This window comes from Dromaius novaehollandiae, chromosome 5 (assembly GCF_036370855.1).
Source record: "Dromaius novaehollandiae isolate bDroNov1 chromosome 5, bDroNov1.hap1, whole genome shotgun sequence".
NCBI classification, from domain to species: domain Eukaryota; kingdom Metazoa; phylum Chordata; class Aves; order Casuariiformes; family Dromaiidae; genus Dromaius; species Dromaius novaehollandiae.
Genome location: NC_088102.1, coordinates 28,806,768 through 28,827,178, shown reverse-complemented (window position 1 = coordinate 28,827,178; position 20,411 = coordinate 28,806,768). Strand labels below are relative to the sequence as shown.

The 20,411-nt window shown below is 48.1% G+C and overlaps 1 protein-coding gene across 1 annotated transcript; it reads right to left on the bottom strand.

Moving 5' to 3' along the window:
• Window positions 1-14,985: 14,985 nt before the first annotated feature.
• NKX2-8 (NK2 homeobox 8) lies at window positions 14,986-16,309 on the bottom strand (the record flags this gene model as incomplete). The annotated part of the gene is made up of 1 exon (XM_064512146.1): window positions 14,986-16,309. A coding segment is annotated over one exon (738 nt), but the record flags the coding sequence as incomplete, so codon positions are not given.
• Window positions 16,310-20,411: the final 4,102 nt, after the last annotated feature.

Below are 20,411 nucleotides of genomic sequence, written 5' to 3'. Positions count from 1 at the left end.
CCTCTCTTCTGCAAATCTCTTCATGGTCTTCTTGCTCACATGCTCCTAGGATCCAGTCTGGAAAACAGGACTCGCAGCCTGTGCCTCACAGACCTATCCCTCAGCATTGTTTTTGCACCAACTTACACAGACAGAAATAAGACGAGAAAGCAATTAATCATCTTATCCAGCCTCCTATATATCAACAGTCATTTCATGTCCTTGTAAGACCTGTATTGAGCCTTGAGTGTGCCTTGAGTGCGACTTGAACATGCCTTGCAGAAGGGCCTCCAGGCTTCATTAAAAGAGTCCTTACCTTGGTTAATTACCAGCATGCTCACAGCTGTGTGCCCTGTTCCATATCTGAATTCATCTGACTTTCAACCTCCCTTGCTATTAGGTCTTTCTTCACCAGGTGGAAGAGGTTTTTGCCTGTAGGAACACTAGACCTTATTGCAGAGCGTTCAGCAAAGTAATTGCATTTGTCTCTTCACGTAATAATCAGCATAATAATCCTATGTGTACCTGGGAAGAGACTTTTATGCTGTGATGAAATGATCCCTCAATCTTCTTTCTGCTGGTCAAGTAGATGTAGTTTTTTAATGTGTTTTGTCCCTTTATTTTCATCTTCCTTGAATCATTTTGTGGCTCTTGTTTGCATTTTCTCCTGTTTTCAGTATATTTTGAAAATGTGGATGGAACCAGTGGACACAATGATCTAGCATCAATCTCATCACAGCTAGAGGTGGAAGGAAATCATTTTCTTTCTCTTACTTTCCACTTCATTCTTCAAAATCCAAGGATCACACTACCCTGTTTTATTCTACAATAGTACTTACAGCTTTCAGGAAACTCTTGGTTCACTAGTTCTGTTTCAGACTCAAGTCTTCACAGCTATGTTTTCCCTATTCCTATTGTAGGATCTGTTTCTCAGTTCTTGACATATCACTTTGCCTGTGGCAATCTTCAAATGTATTTTTAAAGGACAGTCTTTCAAAGCAATACATACTGCTTTATATGGTTACCTTTTTCACCCATTACTTCATATTCTGCCCTACACTTGGGGTGGCAGATAAGGGGCAGGACTGCGTAGCCAAGGGTGGAAAGAGAAATGGGAATAGGATGACTCTTCTAGCAGCAACAAGCTGATAGATTAACTTAACCATCCTGCAGAAACTCACCTGAAGAAACATTATTGACAGGAAACAGAAAAGGGTTTCTGTCTTCTACATGCTTTAATTTGGGATAAAGAATGTGAAGAACGGGAAAAATACAAAATATTGAGGGATTGTGCATTAAAGGAACTCCAGCCATGCTGTGCACTGAAAGAGGCAGAGAACCTGTGGAAAAAATTATGTGTGATCAGATGATTAAAGACTATGCCAGAGTAAATAAAAAAGGGCTACCTCATTTCTGTAATATCCTGACTTTTGAAGATATAACTTTGCAAATGCAAAGATGTTTAAATGTATTTACACATGTAACACCTTCTTTCTCCCCCAAGAAACAACCTTGGACAAGCACAAGCCAGACTATGGTCCCAGTTTAAATTAATGTTAAGCATGTGCTTAAGGGCTTCCCTGAATGAGACAGTCCTTAACTATCACTCTAATTCTACAGGTCAAGGTAGGATTTTTTAAAACTGTGTAGTTAGGCTTCTATGTCCACCCCTAATGGTGTCAAGGGCTAGTTTTTAGGAGTATTCAGTGTCCAGCAACACTTCATCATCAGATATCTAGGTACAACACATCTCATTGCTATGCAGGTTTCTTCCATGGACGTTCTGTCTTCAGCTGTTCTGTTCATGAAACTTAACATTTGTTACTCAAATAAATAGATATTTTTAAGCATCCAAGGATGGCTCAGCTTTAACTTGCTTATTGTGCTATTTTCTCTTTTTGGCCTGTGAGGGAGGGTCTGACTGTGTATTCCCATATATTTAGACAGATCCTATCACAATGTTAAGTCCTCCTTCTGCTGAGGAGCTCAGATGCTATTGTGCTATGGAGAGAAACTGGTGATACATCTACATAGCAAACAAAAAAGGAAAAGGTTCTCATATGAATAAAGCTTCAGAGAACCTGGGGGAAGATGGGCTTATTTATTTCCTTTATTCTCTCAACCATTTGGTTTCTGATAGCAAAAGACATTTTCCTTAAAGTTAAGATCAGCTACTCTTTAATCTCCAGGAAAATGATTACTATCATTTAAGAAAATTATGTTCTAATTAAGCTGTTTTCAGACAATTAAATTGCTTCCTCATTTTCATAATTGTCTCATTGCTAAGATCTACCTCTTTCCTGATTAGCAAGGTGGAAAAACCCCAATCCTTTTTCTCTGTACAATATTTAGTAGTTAAGAAAAAAGTCCCAGCAAATATTCTGAGTCAGATTTTTCCCTACACAACTTGCTCTATATATGCTGCTCTGGCTTCACGACGTCAGTTCAAATAGCCAAAGACACCCAGAAAGGTAATCAGAAAACTAAGAGGAAACCTGTTTGGGATAGTCCTGTGGTGAGCTGGCATGGGAGGAACTGTAGCCTGGGATGCCAGAGTGCTGGAATGAATCTCTCCATCACCTTCAGCTTTCACAAGGAAAAGAGTGACTTGCCAACCAGCCCCAATGGGGAAGAGAGCTGGCTCTGCGACAGAGGATCAGGGTGAGGGGACATGCTTGAAGGATGCCAGCACAGTGTCACTGCCTCCCGGTTACGGAGCAAACAAAAACACTTTACCAGGCAGGTATGATACTCCTGGCAATGACTGCGTTTCCCATGCTGCTTTGGCAGTTCACCGGCATGCAGCCCATCCTTGTGGCAGTCAAGTCTGTGATTCCAGATCTCCTAAGAATTATACGTAGCCAACCCCTGACAATACAGACTCTTTTTTTGTCCCTTTGCCTGGTAATACAAAGTACTAGCTCAAAATGAGACAGTTCTGCCGTGTGGAACAAGGGACCGATTTAAATTCTGCCAGCCCACTAGGGCAGATGTCCTGTTTTCTATTGTATGTGCAATATTTGCTCTTTGCACCACCAGTAGCACTAAATCTAAGGCTTAAAACTGATCTTAGGTAAACGGAAGCTTCACTTTTTGACATTTCTAGATAAAATAGACCTTGTTTTTTCCTTTTAGCCCCTTGAAAGCACACTTGTCTGCATCAACATTTTGTCTGTATCTTAGTCTGAGGTCACAACAGGCTAACACTGTGGATTCCCAAATCCTCAGTGTACAGCTAATTAACCTTCACTGGGCATTAAATAGCTATTGTAGTCAGCCCTTACTGCTTACAGTTTGGTACATGATTGATTTGCTCTGCACAGATGCCTTGAACAATGTACATAGAAAGTCTGCTCTTTCCTCCCCTAACTGCAATTTGGCGAGGAAGTTGTCCAATATACCTGGACCCATCAGAGAAAATTTATTTTTGTACCTCATGTGCATAAATAATTTTATTCTCCTCTTTCTCTCTTTCTTCTGTTCTCTCTTTCTACATGCTTTCCTGCGCTGTTATAGTAGGGTATTGGCTGTTGATGTAAGAAGTCTAACACTTACTGTAATGTACAAAGTGTTATAGGGTGTTAGGTGTTACAGGGTGCTAGGGGATGCCATGTGACTTTTGACATGTGAAAGGTACATAATAAAAGTCCTGCGGATCTTTCCATGTTTTTTGCATGGTTTCCTGCTACTTCAGGGAGGCTGTGCAAAATGCCCAGAGGTATTCCTGAGTCCCATTTCCTTAAACTGTGTATTGAAGGAAAATACATGGATGGGGAGTTGTGTTTCTAAAGCTCTGTTCCTAGTTTGGCATCTATTTACTGTCACACACTTGTTATTATGGGAAATAAAGGTACTGAATTAGTCAAAAACTATGGACTAGAGTTGTATAAATGAGAAGGCAAGAGAACGTACGGTACGTATGTGTGGAAGACAGGTGATTAAAGTAATCAGGTCAGATCCTCAGCTGTCTGTAGAGTCGTTCCTAGAGCAACTGTGACAAATGCTGTCTGAGGATCTAGTTCAGTATATCTCTAAAGATAAGGCTAGGATGGAAAGGGCCTTTTCACATGCTCACACTCCTTGCCCACCTGCATAAATGGGTGGTACACATTCACTCTACACCAGCCTTCACAGTGCTCAGAGACACAGAGAAACAGCAACACACACTAGCCTGAGGCAAGTGTAATTCAGCCTATGAAGGAGACAGCAGTCCTAGGAACATCTATGAAGTCAAGGGCATCTCTCATGGCATGGCCTCCTCGCATTTCCCAGCTTCCGAGCCAGCCTCTCTTCTGCAGCACCAGGCTTGGGCTCTGTTAACCAATCTCAGCCTACAAGATAAAGGCAACAACCTCCTTGGTGGCACAGTCCCTTCCTTCCTGCATTACGGAGCAAACTTTCTCCAAGAGATCCATTCGCCATCGTTCGTTCTCAAGCGCACAGTCTGTGATTGCTGCGTAATGAACCCACAGATCCCCTTGGTCTCTGCTTTCAATAACTGCACATCCCACCAGCAGTGATTCCTGTAGCATTTCAGAATGTTTCCAGATTCCTTTAATTATAACTTTAATGGTCAATTTTTCTAAGTGGCCTTAAAGCATCTTCTAACTTTGTGCCCAAAAAAGTGGTTGGTTGGTTGGTTGATTTCTCTATTGATGGGTGTTAATAAGTACAGAAATAGCAAATCAGTAACATAGAACATATGGGTACTGATCCACACTTTCATGGTCAGGGGAAAAGAACAAATGCACCAAATAAAATTCAAGAAGTGTTTTCGCAAGTTATTGCTCTTTCTACAGCTTGTTCACTGCCCAGCCTATACAGTGACAGATTCCACCTGAATATTGAGTAGAGAGGAACAGAACAAGGAGCTTTCCCAATCTCCCATAACACATAGTAAGGCAAAGAGCGCAGGACTTACTAAGAGGGAGGGAAAAGAGGGAGGAGGGATCTTGGCTCCTCTCCCCAGAGCGCAGGCCAGCAGAGCTGGCTGCCAGACACCGGCAAGAGCCTCTCTTCCTGGCTCTGAGCTCAGGCACGTGCAGGGCTGCCTCTCGCTGTGCGTTACAGGCAAACTCCAGACCATAATGTCCCTTCACACCTCTCAGCCTTTGGTGACTTTAGTACTGATAGCTTTGCCCACTTCTAGAGTGATTTGTGTGTCATATCCTAATTGACTTTGCCTGTGAGGAGTACATATGCTGGCTGTGTATTTGCTTTAACATGACTTCAAGTCACCAGTTGTGTAGCTGCACTTTGGCTGGCATTCCCATGGAAATTGAACCATAGAAGGGAGGGCCTGCCTTTGAAAATGCTGAATTCATCAGCTCTCATGATTTTCACAGGAGTGTCGCTGTGATTTTTTTTTTTCAGTGGCCTGGCTCTCGAAAACAAATGATAATTGACAGCACATACAAACATGCACAATTTTATTTTTCATTAGGCCTAACATGCTCTTTTGAAGAGAGAGAGAAAAAAATGAAAACACTGAAAATATAATACAAGTGTTCCCCCAAAAGAAAGCAGGAAGCAAACATTAAAAAGTTATTTTATTTTTTTAATTTCATGATTCTTTAAACTCATGATTTCATGATTTTTGAGATCTGACTCACCAGTTTTTAATACTTGTGTGGCATGGTGTTGAAAATGTGACATAGACTCATAAACATAAACACATGAACATTAACAGATATATTCCTCCATTAGAGATATTCATGGGAATGTTAGCTATCTCCTACAGTCTCCTTCCTGTAACATTCCTAACTGAAAGTAAAAAAAAAAAAACAAATCAAAAACCTTAAACAAAGGTTTTTACCCTTCCTGATGTGAGGGACTATTTTGTTGCAGTATCAGGGGCCATTATTATTAACTGCCTCTTTTGCCACAGACTGTGTCTCAAATTGTTCCATAGGAAATGTCTTCATATGAACTTCATCTCTTCCTTGGTAATTTTGCGAGGGAAAGGATAACCAGTGTCAAAGGTGAGGAGGGTAGCTGAGGCAGCAGCCAGCATCAGAAGAAACGCAGATGGCAGAGCAGTGGTTCAGGTGTAGCAGCCCCGCCAGATGCAGTGGTATGGAAATGAGAAGAAGATGCAACCAGTGAGTCCACAGGTTTCCTCTGAGAGTCAAGCCTCTGCTGTTGATTAGTCTCTTCTTGATTGTTTCCAGGAATACTGACACTCTCACACTCTGCTCTTCAACTTTCTGCCCTTTTCATCATACACTTTAACAGCCTGTCTCAGAGGGTGATAATGAAATACAGATAATTTTTGTCTGCTGAAAAGAGTCCTGTAGAAAATATCGTGTGTGGGAAGTGATCCTTCCAAACACCTGCATGTCCCCTCTGTACTGAGGGCTGAGCTAGCTGAAGTATGTTATGAGAGTGATATGCAGATGATCAGTAAGCTCTTTGCTTGGCATCCCTTTTTCATTATGCTGCCATTTTAGAGAAATGTTTTTATAGCCTTTGCTTGATTTTCCTTCAGATCCCTCCCTATGTATCCTCCCTTCCTGTCTCCTACAAAATATGGCCAGCTGGTTACTGCTAAATTTAAACAAAGATGTGCTACTTGTAACTCTCTCTTTGCTTCATCCATACAATATTACTAGCCTAACTCAGCTAGCAAGAAGTACTTCTATTTTGATGTGCACAGGACCGTAAGCCCAGATGAAGGTCAAAGAAGGCTGTTGCATAGACAAATAATGCTGACAGGGAGGGCTCTAACTGGTTTTCCGCAGGAAAGTGCTGATTCAATGGGATTGCAATTCTTGAGGGGTACATGTGAATTCTGTTTGACATTCGGCAGACACCACAGGAGCAGGAGGTTGGATGCCTGGTGGTGGTCTGCAGAGCAGCTCCATGAGCAGCAGAGAAGTGTGGCCCAGATCTCCACTACTTCCTAATGCTGCCATGCTGATACCAAACAAAGCAAGCCTGCATCTCCTGTGTAATGGGAAGCATCCTTTCTAGCCAGCTCTAATTACAAACAGCATACCATTTTAAAATAACCAGTAAAATAGGGCATCAACAAAGGAGCTGCTCTTTGCATCTCTGAGATTTACACAGCATCCAGGAGCTTAAACATCAGGCAGAAAACAGCAGGTAGCTTAACTCCCAAGATCTCTCCCCTGCTGTTGTTATCATTGACAATGAAGGCAGTGTTGTAAGTGCAGAGTGCAATGGACAATTCATGCACTTACCGTGTCTTGCACTCTAGCTACAGGCGCGTGATTTTCTGAAGAAATGATGACAGGATCAAACATATTCTGGCAGATGCTCACAAAATCAGAGCCCCTTTCACTCAGTAAATGACCATAAAAATGCTTTGAAGATGACAATAAAAAGTTATTTAATCATGTTCAAAACAGAAGCACCTGCCAAGTCAATATATCATTTTTTACATGATTGGCTGGTACAGTGACAATAGCGGAAAATGCAAAGTGAGGCTGTTAGGAGCAGCTACTGGTCTGATTCTATAGTAAGCACAGCCTGATGGTGGAAAGAGAGAGAGAGAGAGAACAAGGGAACGTGAAAGAGAAAGCAAGAGAGTCACACACATATTCACACATATTTCCTCAGCCTCCTGATTTTTCAGCTCTTTTTACTAGCTGTTGCAGGTTGCCTTTTGGAACCTACTCTCAAGATGTCCCGAGCACCCCCCATTTTTGGTGAAGTTAGTGCCAGCAGAAGAAGACACAAGTGACCTAGAAGGAGACCTGAGGCAGCTTGGTTGATCTTCATGCTGTCATAGCAGAGGGGAAAAGGTACTGGGGGTGAGGTGGGAGAGATTTGGCCTTTCTGTAGCATCACTGCCCTAGGATCTCTCAGAACTGGTGTGCAGCGGGGGTGCTGGTAGAAGTAGAGATGGAGAGAGACTGTCATGTGTGGCTGGGCCCAGAAATACCCAGAATATGTTCTGGGCCAGCCAGTGCCTGCCACGAGCAGTGTGTGCTATGGGGCCATGCCATGCACCAAAGAAGAGCCCGTGCCACTATTCAGCCCCTTAGTCACCATCACAGCTCCATCTTCCCTGATTCAGCAACTTTTTTACACATGCCTTTACCTGTGACTTGGCACATGCAGTCATAGCATTGAAGAGTTTCTCAGCTATACCTGGTGCAGTCTGAAATGCTGATGCTGATTGACTGGGCTCTTTCAGGGTCAGCTGAAATTAGAGCAGCCCAAGAGTGGTGGCAATTTGCATGAATTGATGGCAGACACCATTCTGGACCTGAAGACCACCAGGGTAGCAAATTTTTATGTGCAGATTTTCAGGCCAAAAGGGCTTGTTGTGATCAAGCACTGTGACCTCCAACATAATACATGCCACGGGGATCCTTGGAATTAATTCTTACCATGAGGCCAGCATCTATGATTAAAGTAGAACATTTTTGTTTAAATATCCCATTGTAGTTTTAAAATTTTCAAGGTCAGAGAATTTGCCACCAAGTTGTGGTAAAAATGGTTAATTATCCTCACTGATCAGGAATCAGGACAGATTTCTGAGTAGGATTCATCTAGCTATCAGACCTCATTAAAGTTTTACTTGCTACACTGAAGAGCCTTTTTGTGACCAAATTTATGTTCACTGTGTGAGATTTTTAACTCAAGTTGCTTCTTTGCGGTCTTTTAGTAAGCTAGAATAGACAGAACCCCTGACCTTCACCTCACCATATGTTTTCCAAGGTTTCACCTTTCTTGCAGCTCTTGCATGATGATGCTTGAGTTCTTCAACACCTTTCTTAAAATGTATACACCAGAACAGTATTCCTGTAGTGACTTGAAAACTTCAATGCACCAAAATTCAACTCTCTGTTTTCAATGAAACATTTAAATCTAAAGTAGTCAAAGTAAAAAGTAATAATAGACTGCTATGTTACTTTGAAGTGCAGATAAAATTAATTTTCTGTAGCCAAATTTAAATACACAAATGTTAAAGTAGTCACAAACATACACAGTGATACTGTGAAAACTATTTGGGCAACTGGGTCTGGAGACTACTCAGTGGTAAAATTAATTCCCTAGGATTATTATACTAGATGTGAGTGAAGAAAATGGAGTGCTAAATTACCAGGTTAAAAAACTGATGAGGAAAGGAGGCATGTTAACACAATCTCAATCTTTAGCAGAAGGCAAATAAACCAAGCACAGCAAAAATACTTGCAAAACTTCAACACCAAAGGCACTAACAGTAACATTGGCACAGTGTTCTGAGGTTGATGTAAGAGAAGTAAAGAGAAGAGCTGAGTAAAGACAGTCATGTCCATGTTACAACTATATGTCCAAAGGCTGAAAGGCAAATAGCACAGAAGGATGTTTGAAAATGCTGTGCTCTGTGGAAAATGACTGGGAAACGGAAGAGACCAGGAGGAGCCCCCAACTGGTGCCCAGCTAGCAGCAGCAGATGCATTTTCTGAAGTGTGATGGCAAAGCAATCATCAAGAATGATACTGTATTTTGCAGAGAGCAGATGTGTCCAATTAGGAGCACTACGTGAATGCACACAAACAACAGAAAGAGGCAAATCAACAGCTTACAGAAAAGCATGATATTAACTATTGGGCACCTTTCCATACTGGGCTGCAGCCTTTTCAGGGAAGTTCACTTTGTCTGGCAATACCGAAAAGTTATGAGCATAAGGGGTAGGTGTAGAAGATACCCAATATAGGAGGCAAACCTTGAAGAACAGCTATAGAAAGACAGCTATAGTAGAAAAAGGAAGTAAAAGGCATAACACAGATTTTATGAAATACATAACAGTTAACACAAATAGTCACATGTCTGAGAAAATATACAATAGATGGCAAGGTTCTTCACTCATTTTACATGGTATCCAGATATGGAGAAATAAAAATAGTATGTTTTGTTTTTCAATTGCCTTTTTATTGCAGCATAAAAAAGACATTATTTACTTAAATACACAGAAGATGGGGGGGGGGTATACAAACACCCCCGCATAGTACCAACACACTGAAGTCCTCGTGTATAATTCATGTAATTCAATAAATCAATATATATTAAAAAAAGGATTTTTTTCTCTCTGGATAGTTTTTTTCTCCATAATTTTAAAGTGGCTATACTTGTGATTTAGTAAAATCATTATTAACGTTGAACATTATAAAGTCATTAACTTAGTACCAAACCTGCCATCTACACAGAAATAAAGGAAAATAAAGAAGTGAGAGGAAAATGCATTCTCAGCCATTCTTATCCTCAGGGAGACTGTGAACTATTCAGCGGAAGTGTTATGCAAGTTGGATGCACCTGGGGAGTTTGGCTGGCTACTCAAAAGCAGTGCTAAGATCTTGGGACAGCCCCACAGAAATGCAACCTCCAGACTCCAGAACTGGTGAGAATGAGATTTGTTCTTTTGATTGTTGCTACCAGATTTTCCATATCCCTTTCCTGTTTCTGTCTGGTCCTTTTCTGTTCTGAAGTATTCCTCATTCAAGGCCAAATTCAGTCAAATTCTGAAGAAGGTATCTAACTTCCATGTTGAGCATTAGGTGGAGCAAAGGGCTATGGAGAAGTAACTAACATGACATCAACTCTAAATGGTTTTGTCTCATTTTGCACGGGAAGACTGTGCAAGACCTGCAACTGGCTGTCTGCAATGGTCTTGTCCTCCACACTGGTCATGCAAATAAAGACAGGTACAGGTCTGCTCTGGAGAGACAGAGATCCAAATTTTTTTTGGGGCGGAGACCTATCTTTGGAGGGTAGGTTTTTAACATATTTCATGACCTCTTTTAAACACAAGAGGATTGGACATTACAAAATGAAAACTGGGACAACTGCCAACACCTTCTGTCTGGAGATTTGACTGCCTTCACTCTTTAGAATATAATTGTGAGCCTGAATATGATGGAAAGTAATATTGGCCTCACGGGTCAATAATCTGTGCCTAGTGGCAGACAGAGTTCTCTTATCCCTATTAAATTCTGTAGATGTGTAAGCAACCTTTAGTCACATCAGTAAGGCTAGTTATTGCTGAGCTGGGCTACTCTACTCCTGTATGATACTTGAACAGCTTTAAGCTTGAGAAGCACAACCCCATTCCTCTGATGTGGGAAGAATTGTGCATCCATTGCCTCCTTTCTCCCAGGAAGTTCCCTATTTCCCTTTTAACTGATACTAGCTAGAAGCCTTCTGGAAGATAGGTGAGGTGCCTGGGATCCTCCTCTCATTGATGATGGTGGTGGCACTCGACTCTTCTGCTCTTCCTCTTTTTTACTTTTTCAGTCTTCTCAGGAAGATGGAGTGGAGTCTTTGCTTTGCAACTTTTTGTTCACAACATAAATTTTGGAATGAGTGCACTCTCTGATGCCCAGTCACATCAGTGATGTGATGATCATGGGATGGGACCAGTACTGAAGGGCTGGAAGCACCAGCTGAAGGAGAAGGAAAATAAACTATCTAGGCTTTTGATGAAAGGGCTGAGCACTTTCAGCCTCAGTCTGGCATTCCTTAGATCCTAGCTGTTCCTATCTTCTTAAGAAACAGCAGTTATCGATCATTTGAGTCCAGTTAAAGACAGTGGACCTTCATCGAAGAACTGTGGCTTGTGAAAGTCTCTGTGTACAGGGAAAGCCAGGTCTGTGCTCCTCCACAGACTGTGCTGGGCACCACTGGTTTCTGAAAGCAAAGTAAGGTCACTCTCCCATACAGCATCAGCTGAGCCCTGACCCCGGAGTGGAAGCCTATTGCTACCAAGCGCTATGAGGTAGGAGGGGCTGAAAAGCACAAAGAGTTTCCACAGTCTTGACTAGCACTTAGTTAATAGTACAGTCCAAGTAGGTTATTAACCCAGACATATGTATTGCAAGGCTGCCTTTCCTAAGTCAGTGACGAGTGAAGGGAATTTCTTTCGGTGCATGGCAGAGTTCTGCTTGGGAAGTGATTTTTTTTCATCTGTTTCAATTTTTAAAATATATTTTGTGTATATCCAGAAGCTAATGATGGACACACATTGGCAGGGACACACTCAATTCTGACATAAACTATAGCAAAGACACTAGATTATACGCTTTTTCTAAACTATTGACCATTTCTTGGAGACAAAGTCTCATGATTTGTTTTAATGCCTGGGTTCTCAGTTAACAAATGAGTGCCCAGGGGCTCCCACTGAAACAGGGCTGGGCTTTTCAAAGGCGATAATTTATTTACTGACTAAGAATAAAGCACCCAGGAAGATGTTTGAGGACGTTAGCAATGCTTTTCATTGGCTGAAGATGGTATTTAGGTCTTGATCATGGCATGTTTATTCATTAGTTCCAGTGAAATCACAGGCCTATTTGCAGCGTGAAAGTGACAGTGAGACCTGGTGTATTGGTGGGGTGAAAAGAAAGGGAGAAAAGAGAGAGATTGTGTGTGTATTTACCCCGCTAAGTAGGAAAAAAGAGAGAGAGAGAGAAAGAGAGAGAGAGATGGTCTCCTGTCCTATTAAAAACTAAACCAGAACAAAACAATGGAAAATCCACTGAAAGTCAGAAAGTTTTCTGCTTAGAAACCATCATCAACGACATTTGTTAAGATGTATCTGAAAGATACGGCTTAACCACTGGTTAGGACAACAAATAAATTTTCCTTTCAAAATACACTTAAAATTTAGAAGTATTCTTTTTTTTTCTATCAGGAAAAAATGGTATTTTCAGTCCTTCCCTATTTTCTTGACAAGACAGTAGCTTTTTGCCATAAATCTCCATAATGCACTGAATTCATTTATTGTTTAATGCATTCCTCCTTCTACCTGGAGGTATCGGTGAAGGGGGCTGCTTTTCCCACTGCACTAAACCGGCCTTTAAAGCTCTCCCTGCACGCTGTAGCGCTCGCTTCCCCGCGGCCCGCCACAGCAGGATTTTGGCTTTTCTCCGCACCCGGGAGTTGCACCTGTTCCGTTCCTGGGCTTGGAAAAAGTCAGCGCACAGGAACTGCACATTTTGCGTACCGAAACCCGCATCGGGACACTGCAGCCGGTCCCGAAGGGAAACAACGGCAGCCTGGAGCTGTGATGGGAAGAGGAGGCAAGGGACACCCGAGGAGGCAAGGGACACCCGAGCACCCTCTGTCATTGCCCAAACAGGCAGTTACTGGTAAGAGTAATAAGATAAATACAGGTAAATAAGGTAAATAAAGACCTGCAGTTTTAGAGGAGCTTCGTAGGGCCGTGGGCGGGCTCCAGGACAGGAGACAGCCCGGGCAGCCGAGGAACCCGGAGCCCTCCGCACTAGATACTGCCAAACGCTCTGCAAGCTGGCGGAGGGCAGATTTGGGCTGGGGGGAAGGGTCTTCTGCCGTTGTCTTTGTTTCCGTCTCTAACGACGATGTCGTGCTATTTTCACGGCGGATCCTGCTGCATAGCGGAGTGGCAAAGAGTTAAAATGGAAAGCAGCATGTGCACTTTCAGAACTACGTGTGACAAGGTCCACTGCTTGAAGGCCGGGTTCCTTCCCTCCCTCCGCCCCCACCCCACCTTCCAGCAATCATTTATTATAAAGCGGTTTTATGATACAAATTTGATAATCTCCCATACACACTGGCACTGTTCTAATTGGAGTTGTAAGCCCATAAAATTCAAGCCCTTTGTTTTCATGAAGGCCACAAGGTTTTAAAAGATACTATTGTACCGCCTAAAACCCATAAAATTGTCACTAGGGTCTGATTAAACAGTCCTGAATTGAAACAGTGCGGATTTTGTCTAGGTCCTTTTCAAGCATAACAATGCTCTTTTCAACTCCCAAGACAAAAAGAGGTTTAAGGAGCGATTCTCTGGGAGATTCTTCTAAGATAACCCCATCCATATGGGAGACAAGGTGGCCAGCAGCTGAGATGGAAAAAAGGGTGGAAAAAAAAAAAAGATTTGGGATACGGGAGAAAAAAAAAAGGCAAGGGAGGAGAAAGCCCCAAAACAGGTGACGGAGAGGCTGTATCCCCCTGTGTCCTTCCTGCACGTCCCAGAAGCCTGGCCCGGTCCGTATCCTCACCCTCGGCACCTGGCGCCCGGCCGAGCCCGGCCTGGGACAACGCTGGGAGGGGGCGCAGGTGGGACCGGGGTCGCTCCGTCCCGCCGTCCTGCCGCGCCGTCGGGGTCTGATCCTCCCGCACGGAGGGGAGGCAGCCCCGGGGAATCAGGTGCTGCCAGGGCAGCCGGGCTGCCGAGCGGGGGCACGACACAGCCCAGGCACACAGCTGTGCAGGCGTGGCCCCCTCCCAGGGGAAACCAGCTTCTCACGCCGTGTTTCCTCGCGGGCTCCCTCCCCGCAGCGGCCCCCTGCGCCGGGCGCAGCGCGGCCGCGGGCCGCCGGGCGGGTGGGCAGTGCGGCCGCGGCGCACGCGTGGCCCTCCCGCTCTGCTCTGCAGCCTTTCCTCCCAGAGCAGGTTGCCTCCTTCAGTCCCCGGCGGGGGCTTCACCCACGAATATCCTCTCTGGCCCCGATCCTGGGCTCCTCATCCGAGGCTCCCCTTGAAGGGGTGGAAATTTATCTGCGTGGGAACAGCCAATCTGGTCTATATTTCAAGGTTATCTGGGTTTTCGGTGGAGGGTTTGTCCTCCCCCTCCCCCTTTGGCGGTTTGCAGGACAATTATATGATTTTTTTTTTCCAATTAATAAAATCAATCGGTTCACCAAAGCATTTCAAAACGTTATTCTTCGGGCGTTAAAGGACGTTACTATCTCCTCCTAACTATCCTTCCCTACTAGACCTGTGGAAAAGACACAGTCCAATGCGAATAGCCGCCTGAATCCTGGGTCCTCCTTCAGCGGGTCTAAAAATGATAGCGATGAACCGGCGCCCTGCCGGTGCCAGCGGCGCCGAGCTCCGCATCCGTGCGCGGCAGAGCGCGGCCAGGGGCCGGGGCCGCGGGCGAGGGAGGAACCGCGCGGTGCGGCGACGCGGAGCCTCGGCACCGCCGGGCACCGCCGCCCAAAACGAACTGCCGGCGGCCGCAGGCGGCGGGGCCCTCCGGCCTCACGCCTCCCGGAGAAAACAGCACCAGGTCTAAAGTGGGGTGTTTGTAGCAAACTTTATTCGCCGTTTACTGGCGTATGTGGGTAAAATTAGACGAACTTTAAAGTGAAATTCAGCTAGCGAGTTTAAGAAAAGTATTCGAGCTTTATGGCACAAGAGGTAATCCTAAGAGAAAGCCCTAACCGTCAAAAATACGCTTCCCCTCCGGGGAAAATTTGTTTACCAAAAATCAGTTTATTAGTCACTGCAAGAATAAGCTGTTTTAAAATAGTCTAGATCTCTAGGATTCTTTTTTTTTTTTTTTTAATCGGGAGACCTCTCGAAACGAAACACGGGGAGCGGAGGTTTTGCAAAAACAGCGCCGCACCCGAGATCCGTGCCCTCGGGGCGAGACCGGCGGAGAGCAAGGCGGCCAGGCGAGCGGTGCCCGGCCGGCCGGCGCTGGCCTGCCCGTGCAGCCCGGGCGCCCCGCTCCGCGCCGCTCCGCTCGGCTCCGCGGCGCCGCCCGCCCGAGCCCGGGGCGCGCAGCCCCGGCGCCTCCGCGCGTTCAGAGCCTGCGGCCGGGGACTGGGCTCCCCGCGGCCCTGGGATGAGTCCGGCCCTGGAGGGCGAGGCGCCGCTATCACCAGCTCCAGGAGACGATGGCCGGGGGCGCCAAGTGCTGGTAAGCGGGGAAGACGCCGAGGGCGGCGGCGGCGCCGGGCGGGCAGGCGTGGTAGCCCTGGACGGCGAGGGCCGCCTGGGCGCTGCAGCCCGCCAGGGCGCAGGCCAGCTTGGGGCGGGCGGGCGGCGGCGGGGTGGCGGGGCAGCGGCGGCACGGCTCGCCGTCCCGCACCAGCACCGGCACCACCACGCGGCGCAGCAGCGCGGGCGGGCGCGGCGGGCTGCCGGGGCCCTCGCTGCGCGCCCGCTTCATCTTGTAGCGGTGGTTTTGGAACCAGATCTTCACCTGGGTGGGGGTGAGGCTGAGCAGGCGGGCCAGCTGCTCCCGCTCCGGCGCCGACAGGTACCGCTGCTGCCGGAACCGCCGCTCCAGCTCCAGCGTCTGCGCCTTGGAGAAGAGCACGCGCCGCTTCTTCTTCTTCTCGGCCTCCGAGCCGCGGGCGGGCAGCGACCTTTGGGTGGAATCGGGCAAGCTCAGCTCCGGGCCGCTCTCGTCGGAAGCTGGGGACAGCGAGGGGTTAGAGAGAGGGAGCGGCCCGCGGGTACCGCCACCGACGGGGCGGGGATGCCGCGGAGGCGCCGCGGAGGCGGCGGGCTGTCGGTCCCAGTCGCCTCCTGCGGGGAGAACCCCGGGTGTTTGCCAGTCCGGATTAATCCCAATAGTCAACAAGAGATTTGATCTAACCCCCCGAATAAATTAAACCTATAACACGGGGCGCAGCGGGCTCTCCCGCTGCGGGGGAAAGACCCTGCCTCGGCGTGGGTCCCCGCACAGGCGCAGCCCGGGACCCCCGAGGTGTTAGCGGTGGGGCTCGCTCGGTGCCGCAGCGCGGTATCAGGCTGCCGAGCGCTTCCATTCCTGCTTTTCTCCCGCTGCTCGATTACCTTAATACGTAACTTATCTCGATGGGGTTCCTGCGTCCATTCAAAGGACAGTTCTCCCCCCCGCCCCAACGCACACACACGCACACACACGCGCGTGTATTAAACGCTGTATATCTGCGGACACTAGTTATGTGCGTGCAGTAAGACAAATGTGCCAAATAACCGGTTTTCGTGCTGGAGCCCGCTCCTCGCGGCAACGTGCGCGGGTTTAGGCGGCGGCGCCCAGGCAGGCGCCCGGCGCGGGGCGGGGAGGGGCGGCACGGCTGCGGGCTTGGCTCTGCGCTGCCGGCGTGAGCAGACCCGACCCCCAGCCCCAACGCAGGACTGCTTGCAACAGTGAAACGGGGGAGAGAAGCCGCGAAGCGGGCTTAAGCGATAGGCGCAGGTACACGGGCAGGCGCAGCCAGCGGGTCAGCTTTCTGCCATTGCTGGCGACATGGACAGACCTACGGTTAAAAAACCCGTTCTCTTTCAAGCCCGTGGCTGGGATGTTCCTGCTGTTTCATTGTTGCAATTCGATAATATTCTATAAAACTCCCAGCCTGGATCCCCCCTATCTTATAGGCTACGCACGCTGGAAATTCGTTTCTTCGCATCTTCCGCAAAGGAAGCGGGAACAGATAAAAGAAATCTGTGGAGATGGCGAATTCCTGTCCGTTTCATACTCACAGGGATAGTGATTTCTGTCTGTTTCTATCCACCCTCGGTACGGCGAGCTGGTGTAGTTTTCCGCTGAGTGGTGGTGATGAGAGGCTTGCTTTATGCTATTAGCATCTTGTTCTGGTAAATCCAAAATGCTCCTCACTGTAAAACTGATCCTGCCAGATGTGGCCATGGTAGGCTGTGCGCACCCCCCAAAAATTATCGCCCCAAAACACCCAAACCCCTTCCCTTAAAAGCTGCGAGGAGAAGACTGCGCGCCCGGTTACTGGGGAATCTCCCGGCTCAAGAGGACCTTCCCTTCCATCGCCACCTAAGCCCAAATATTAGTGTCGTTTACAGAGGTGTCCTGTTTATATAAACAGTCCTCCCCACTGCAAACACTGCCTGCTTTCAAACCGTCCCTGTCTATAGGATGCTAAGTACCTGAATTAGTCAAGTGCTAAAGCCCTAATGGGAGTAGGTGTAACCCCCCCCCTCCCGCCACCCCCATGAGAGAATAACCCGTTACCTCCCAAAGACAGCAGGAAACAGGCTTCATCATTACATATTCTGTCTGATTAGCCAAAAGTGGGGACAGATAATGGTAATTGTTAGCAGTGAATAACATCTTGGGTGGCATGTGGATGACCAACAACCACCCCCCTCCATCCGCCACCAAAGCCACCAGAGTCCCTTCTATCCGCAGACAAAGTGAATCCTCCCAGGACATCCGCAGAGCCTGCCGAAAGCCCCCTCCCCGCTCTGCCTCTTTATTTTTCCCCCCTTCCCCGCTCTCTCTAAACCTGGAAGAAATTTAAGTCGTTATTTGTTTTATTTCCCCTCGGTTATCTGCTGTGGTACCTCCAACACTCCTTGCTGTCATTGGCAGGTTTCCTACCCTCAACGGGGAATTTTTCACACCTCCGTTGTGCTCTCCACAGGGAGAGGTGGCATGTGCGCGCGTGTGTGCGCGCTAAGGGGATGAGATCTCCGCGGTTTTTGCCTCTCCTGGCCATGGTAGACGTAGGGTGCACTTTTCCCTCTCGATGGGATCCTTTAGATGGGGTGAGGTTGGCTGGCTGAGCGTTGGGAGCCCGGCACATTTGGCGCGTAAGCAAGAGTCGGGAGGGGGGATGAGAAGATTTTTTTAGCATCGTTTTGAGTTGCGGCAATCCAGGGAATAACCCCCCGGGGCGAAACGTTTGAGTGGCCGAAGTGACCCCAGCTGGGAGAGGGAGAGAAAAGATCAAACACGGAGCGTTTATTTCTCCGCGCGTCTCCCGTCCCCGCCGAGCGCCGCTTCGCCTGCCGAAAGCAGCAGCAAACCGACCCGGAGCCCCGGCCCGCTCTGCGCTCCCGGGAGCGGGGCGCAAGCGGCGGGGCGGCCCGCGGGCGGCCCGGCGGCACCTGCGCGCTGCCCTGCGCGGGGTGCGGGGCGAGCGCCGCCGCGCAGCCTTTCGCCGAGAGGCACCGTCCCTGCGCGGGGCTGCGGGGCGGCTCTGCCGGGCCCCCCTCAGCACCCGCCGAGGACTTGAGGAGGGCGCAGAAACAGCAAGCCTAATTAGCTGTTCGCATGCAAAGCCGCGGTGGCAGGTCTCGATCGTTAGCTGCAGGGTAGGGACGGAAATGACTGATGGGCGCGAGTAGCCTATTTTGCGCGGGTCGCCCGCGGCGGGGCCGCATCGGGGCCGGGAGCAGCGCAGCCCCGTCGCTAGGGCGGGCCAGGCTGCCCTCCCTCCGCGCATCCTGCTCGCAGCGCGGCGCCGCAGCCCCGCGGCCTCTCGCCGGCTCCGCAGGAGGGACCTGCGGCCCCCCTGGAAATAGGGCGGGAGCCGGTGTCCTGCTAGAGAGAGGAGATGGGGACCCTGGCGAAAAGGAGATGTCTAATTTATCCGAAGCGTCACTGCTTTCGTTTGAATGCCGTCCAAAATTGCATACAATACCGCCCCGTCGGGTAACTTGCGTGAAACCGTGTGACGCTGTGTGCCTTGAAACAGAAACTCAGATACAGACGCAGATATTCTTCTAATCAGCTGCTTTGTTGGTTCAAATTTCCCTGTCCAAATAGACATCTATAACCTATTGTGTATAGATTATATTTATCCATCCCCTGCTATCGCCCCCAGCCCCGCTCCCCGCCTGTCTCTGGCCGCCGCCCCCCCTCCCCGCCCTGCTCTGTGTGTCGCTGCTGGAAACACTTCATGGCGAAAATGTAAATAGAGCAATAATGACAACGGAGAGGCGAGATTTATATCGGAGAGATTTGTGGGCGAGATGAACAGGGCACAAGGCTCCATTTGGCCAACTTCCTGCATATTTCTTCAGGACTGGACAGGCTCCATATAAACGATTCCCAGGCCGTGATTACTGCAGCCACCTATCAAGCGTGCCTGGTGACAGTAGTTATCTGCCCTGCCTCAAGCACAGCCTCCCAGCCGTCCTGGGTGGTCGGAGCGAGGGGAGCACAAATACATGCCAACTGCTAGGCCGTGAACAAAAGGGAAATGTAGCCCTATGTCCCGGACCTGTTGGAAGCATTTGTTCCAGTCAAGATTTTGCATTTGTTCAGATCTGGAATAATAGGTGATTGACGCCTTCCCACAATGTGCTTTAACTCCCTGGGATAAATCGGAGCTTGTTCCTTGTTGTCATGGTTTTCAATAGGGTTCAATGGGATTGAACCACTATCGACTCTGCTTTACGTCTCCGGCAGCCCCGTCCATACAAATTTATTAGTTATGTCTTTTTAAATGAGATTAAATTGGAACGGCGTGGCCGTCCTCCGCGGAGCGGCTCCTCCCGAGACGGCTCGCGGCCCCGCGCCCCCCGCGCCCCGCGCTAAGCCCGGGCGGCTCCGCGGCTCGCAGGTACGGCCGCGCGCACCTGGCGCCCCGGCGGGCTCCCGCCGCACGGCTCAGCCCGGGGGCAGGCCGGGGCTCCCGGGCTCCCTAACGCCGCGAGTGCTAAAGGAGACCGAAAAGTGCTTATTAATATCTTCACCCCGCAGGCAAACATTTGCTGAGTGGCTGGGCTGAGGCTGAGTTTGGGGCGGGGGGGGGGGGGGGCTTGGCAGGGGAGGGCAGGGGGCTGGAGTTCACAGCGCCACAAACTTCTACAGTATCCGAGGTGGCTCTTAAGAGGAGTTTGCTAAGGACACTCTAAAGAAAGTGCAAAAACTTTGCAAGGAAAAGAAGTCAGGATGAGAGAAAGAGAGTCTACTTCAGTGACCTCTCTTAGCCTTTTAATCTATTTAACATCCTAAGCCCGCACTG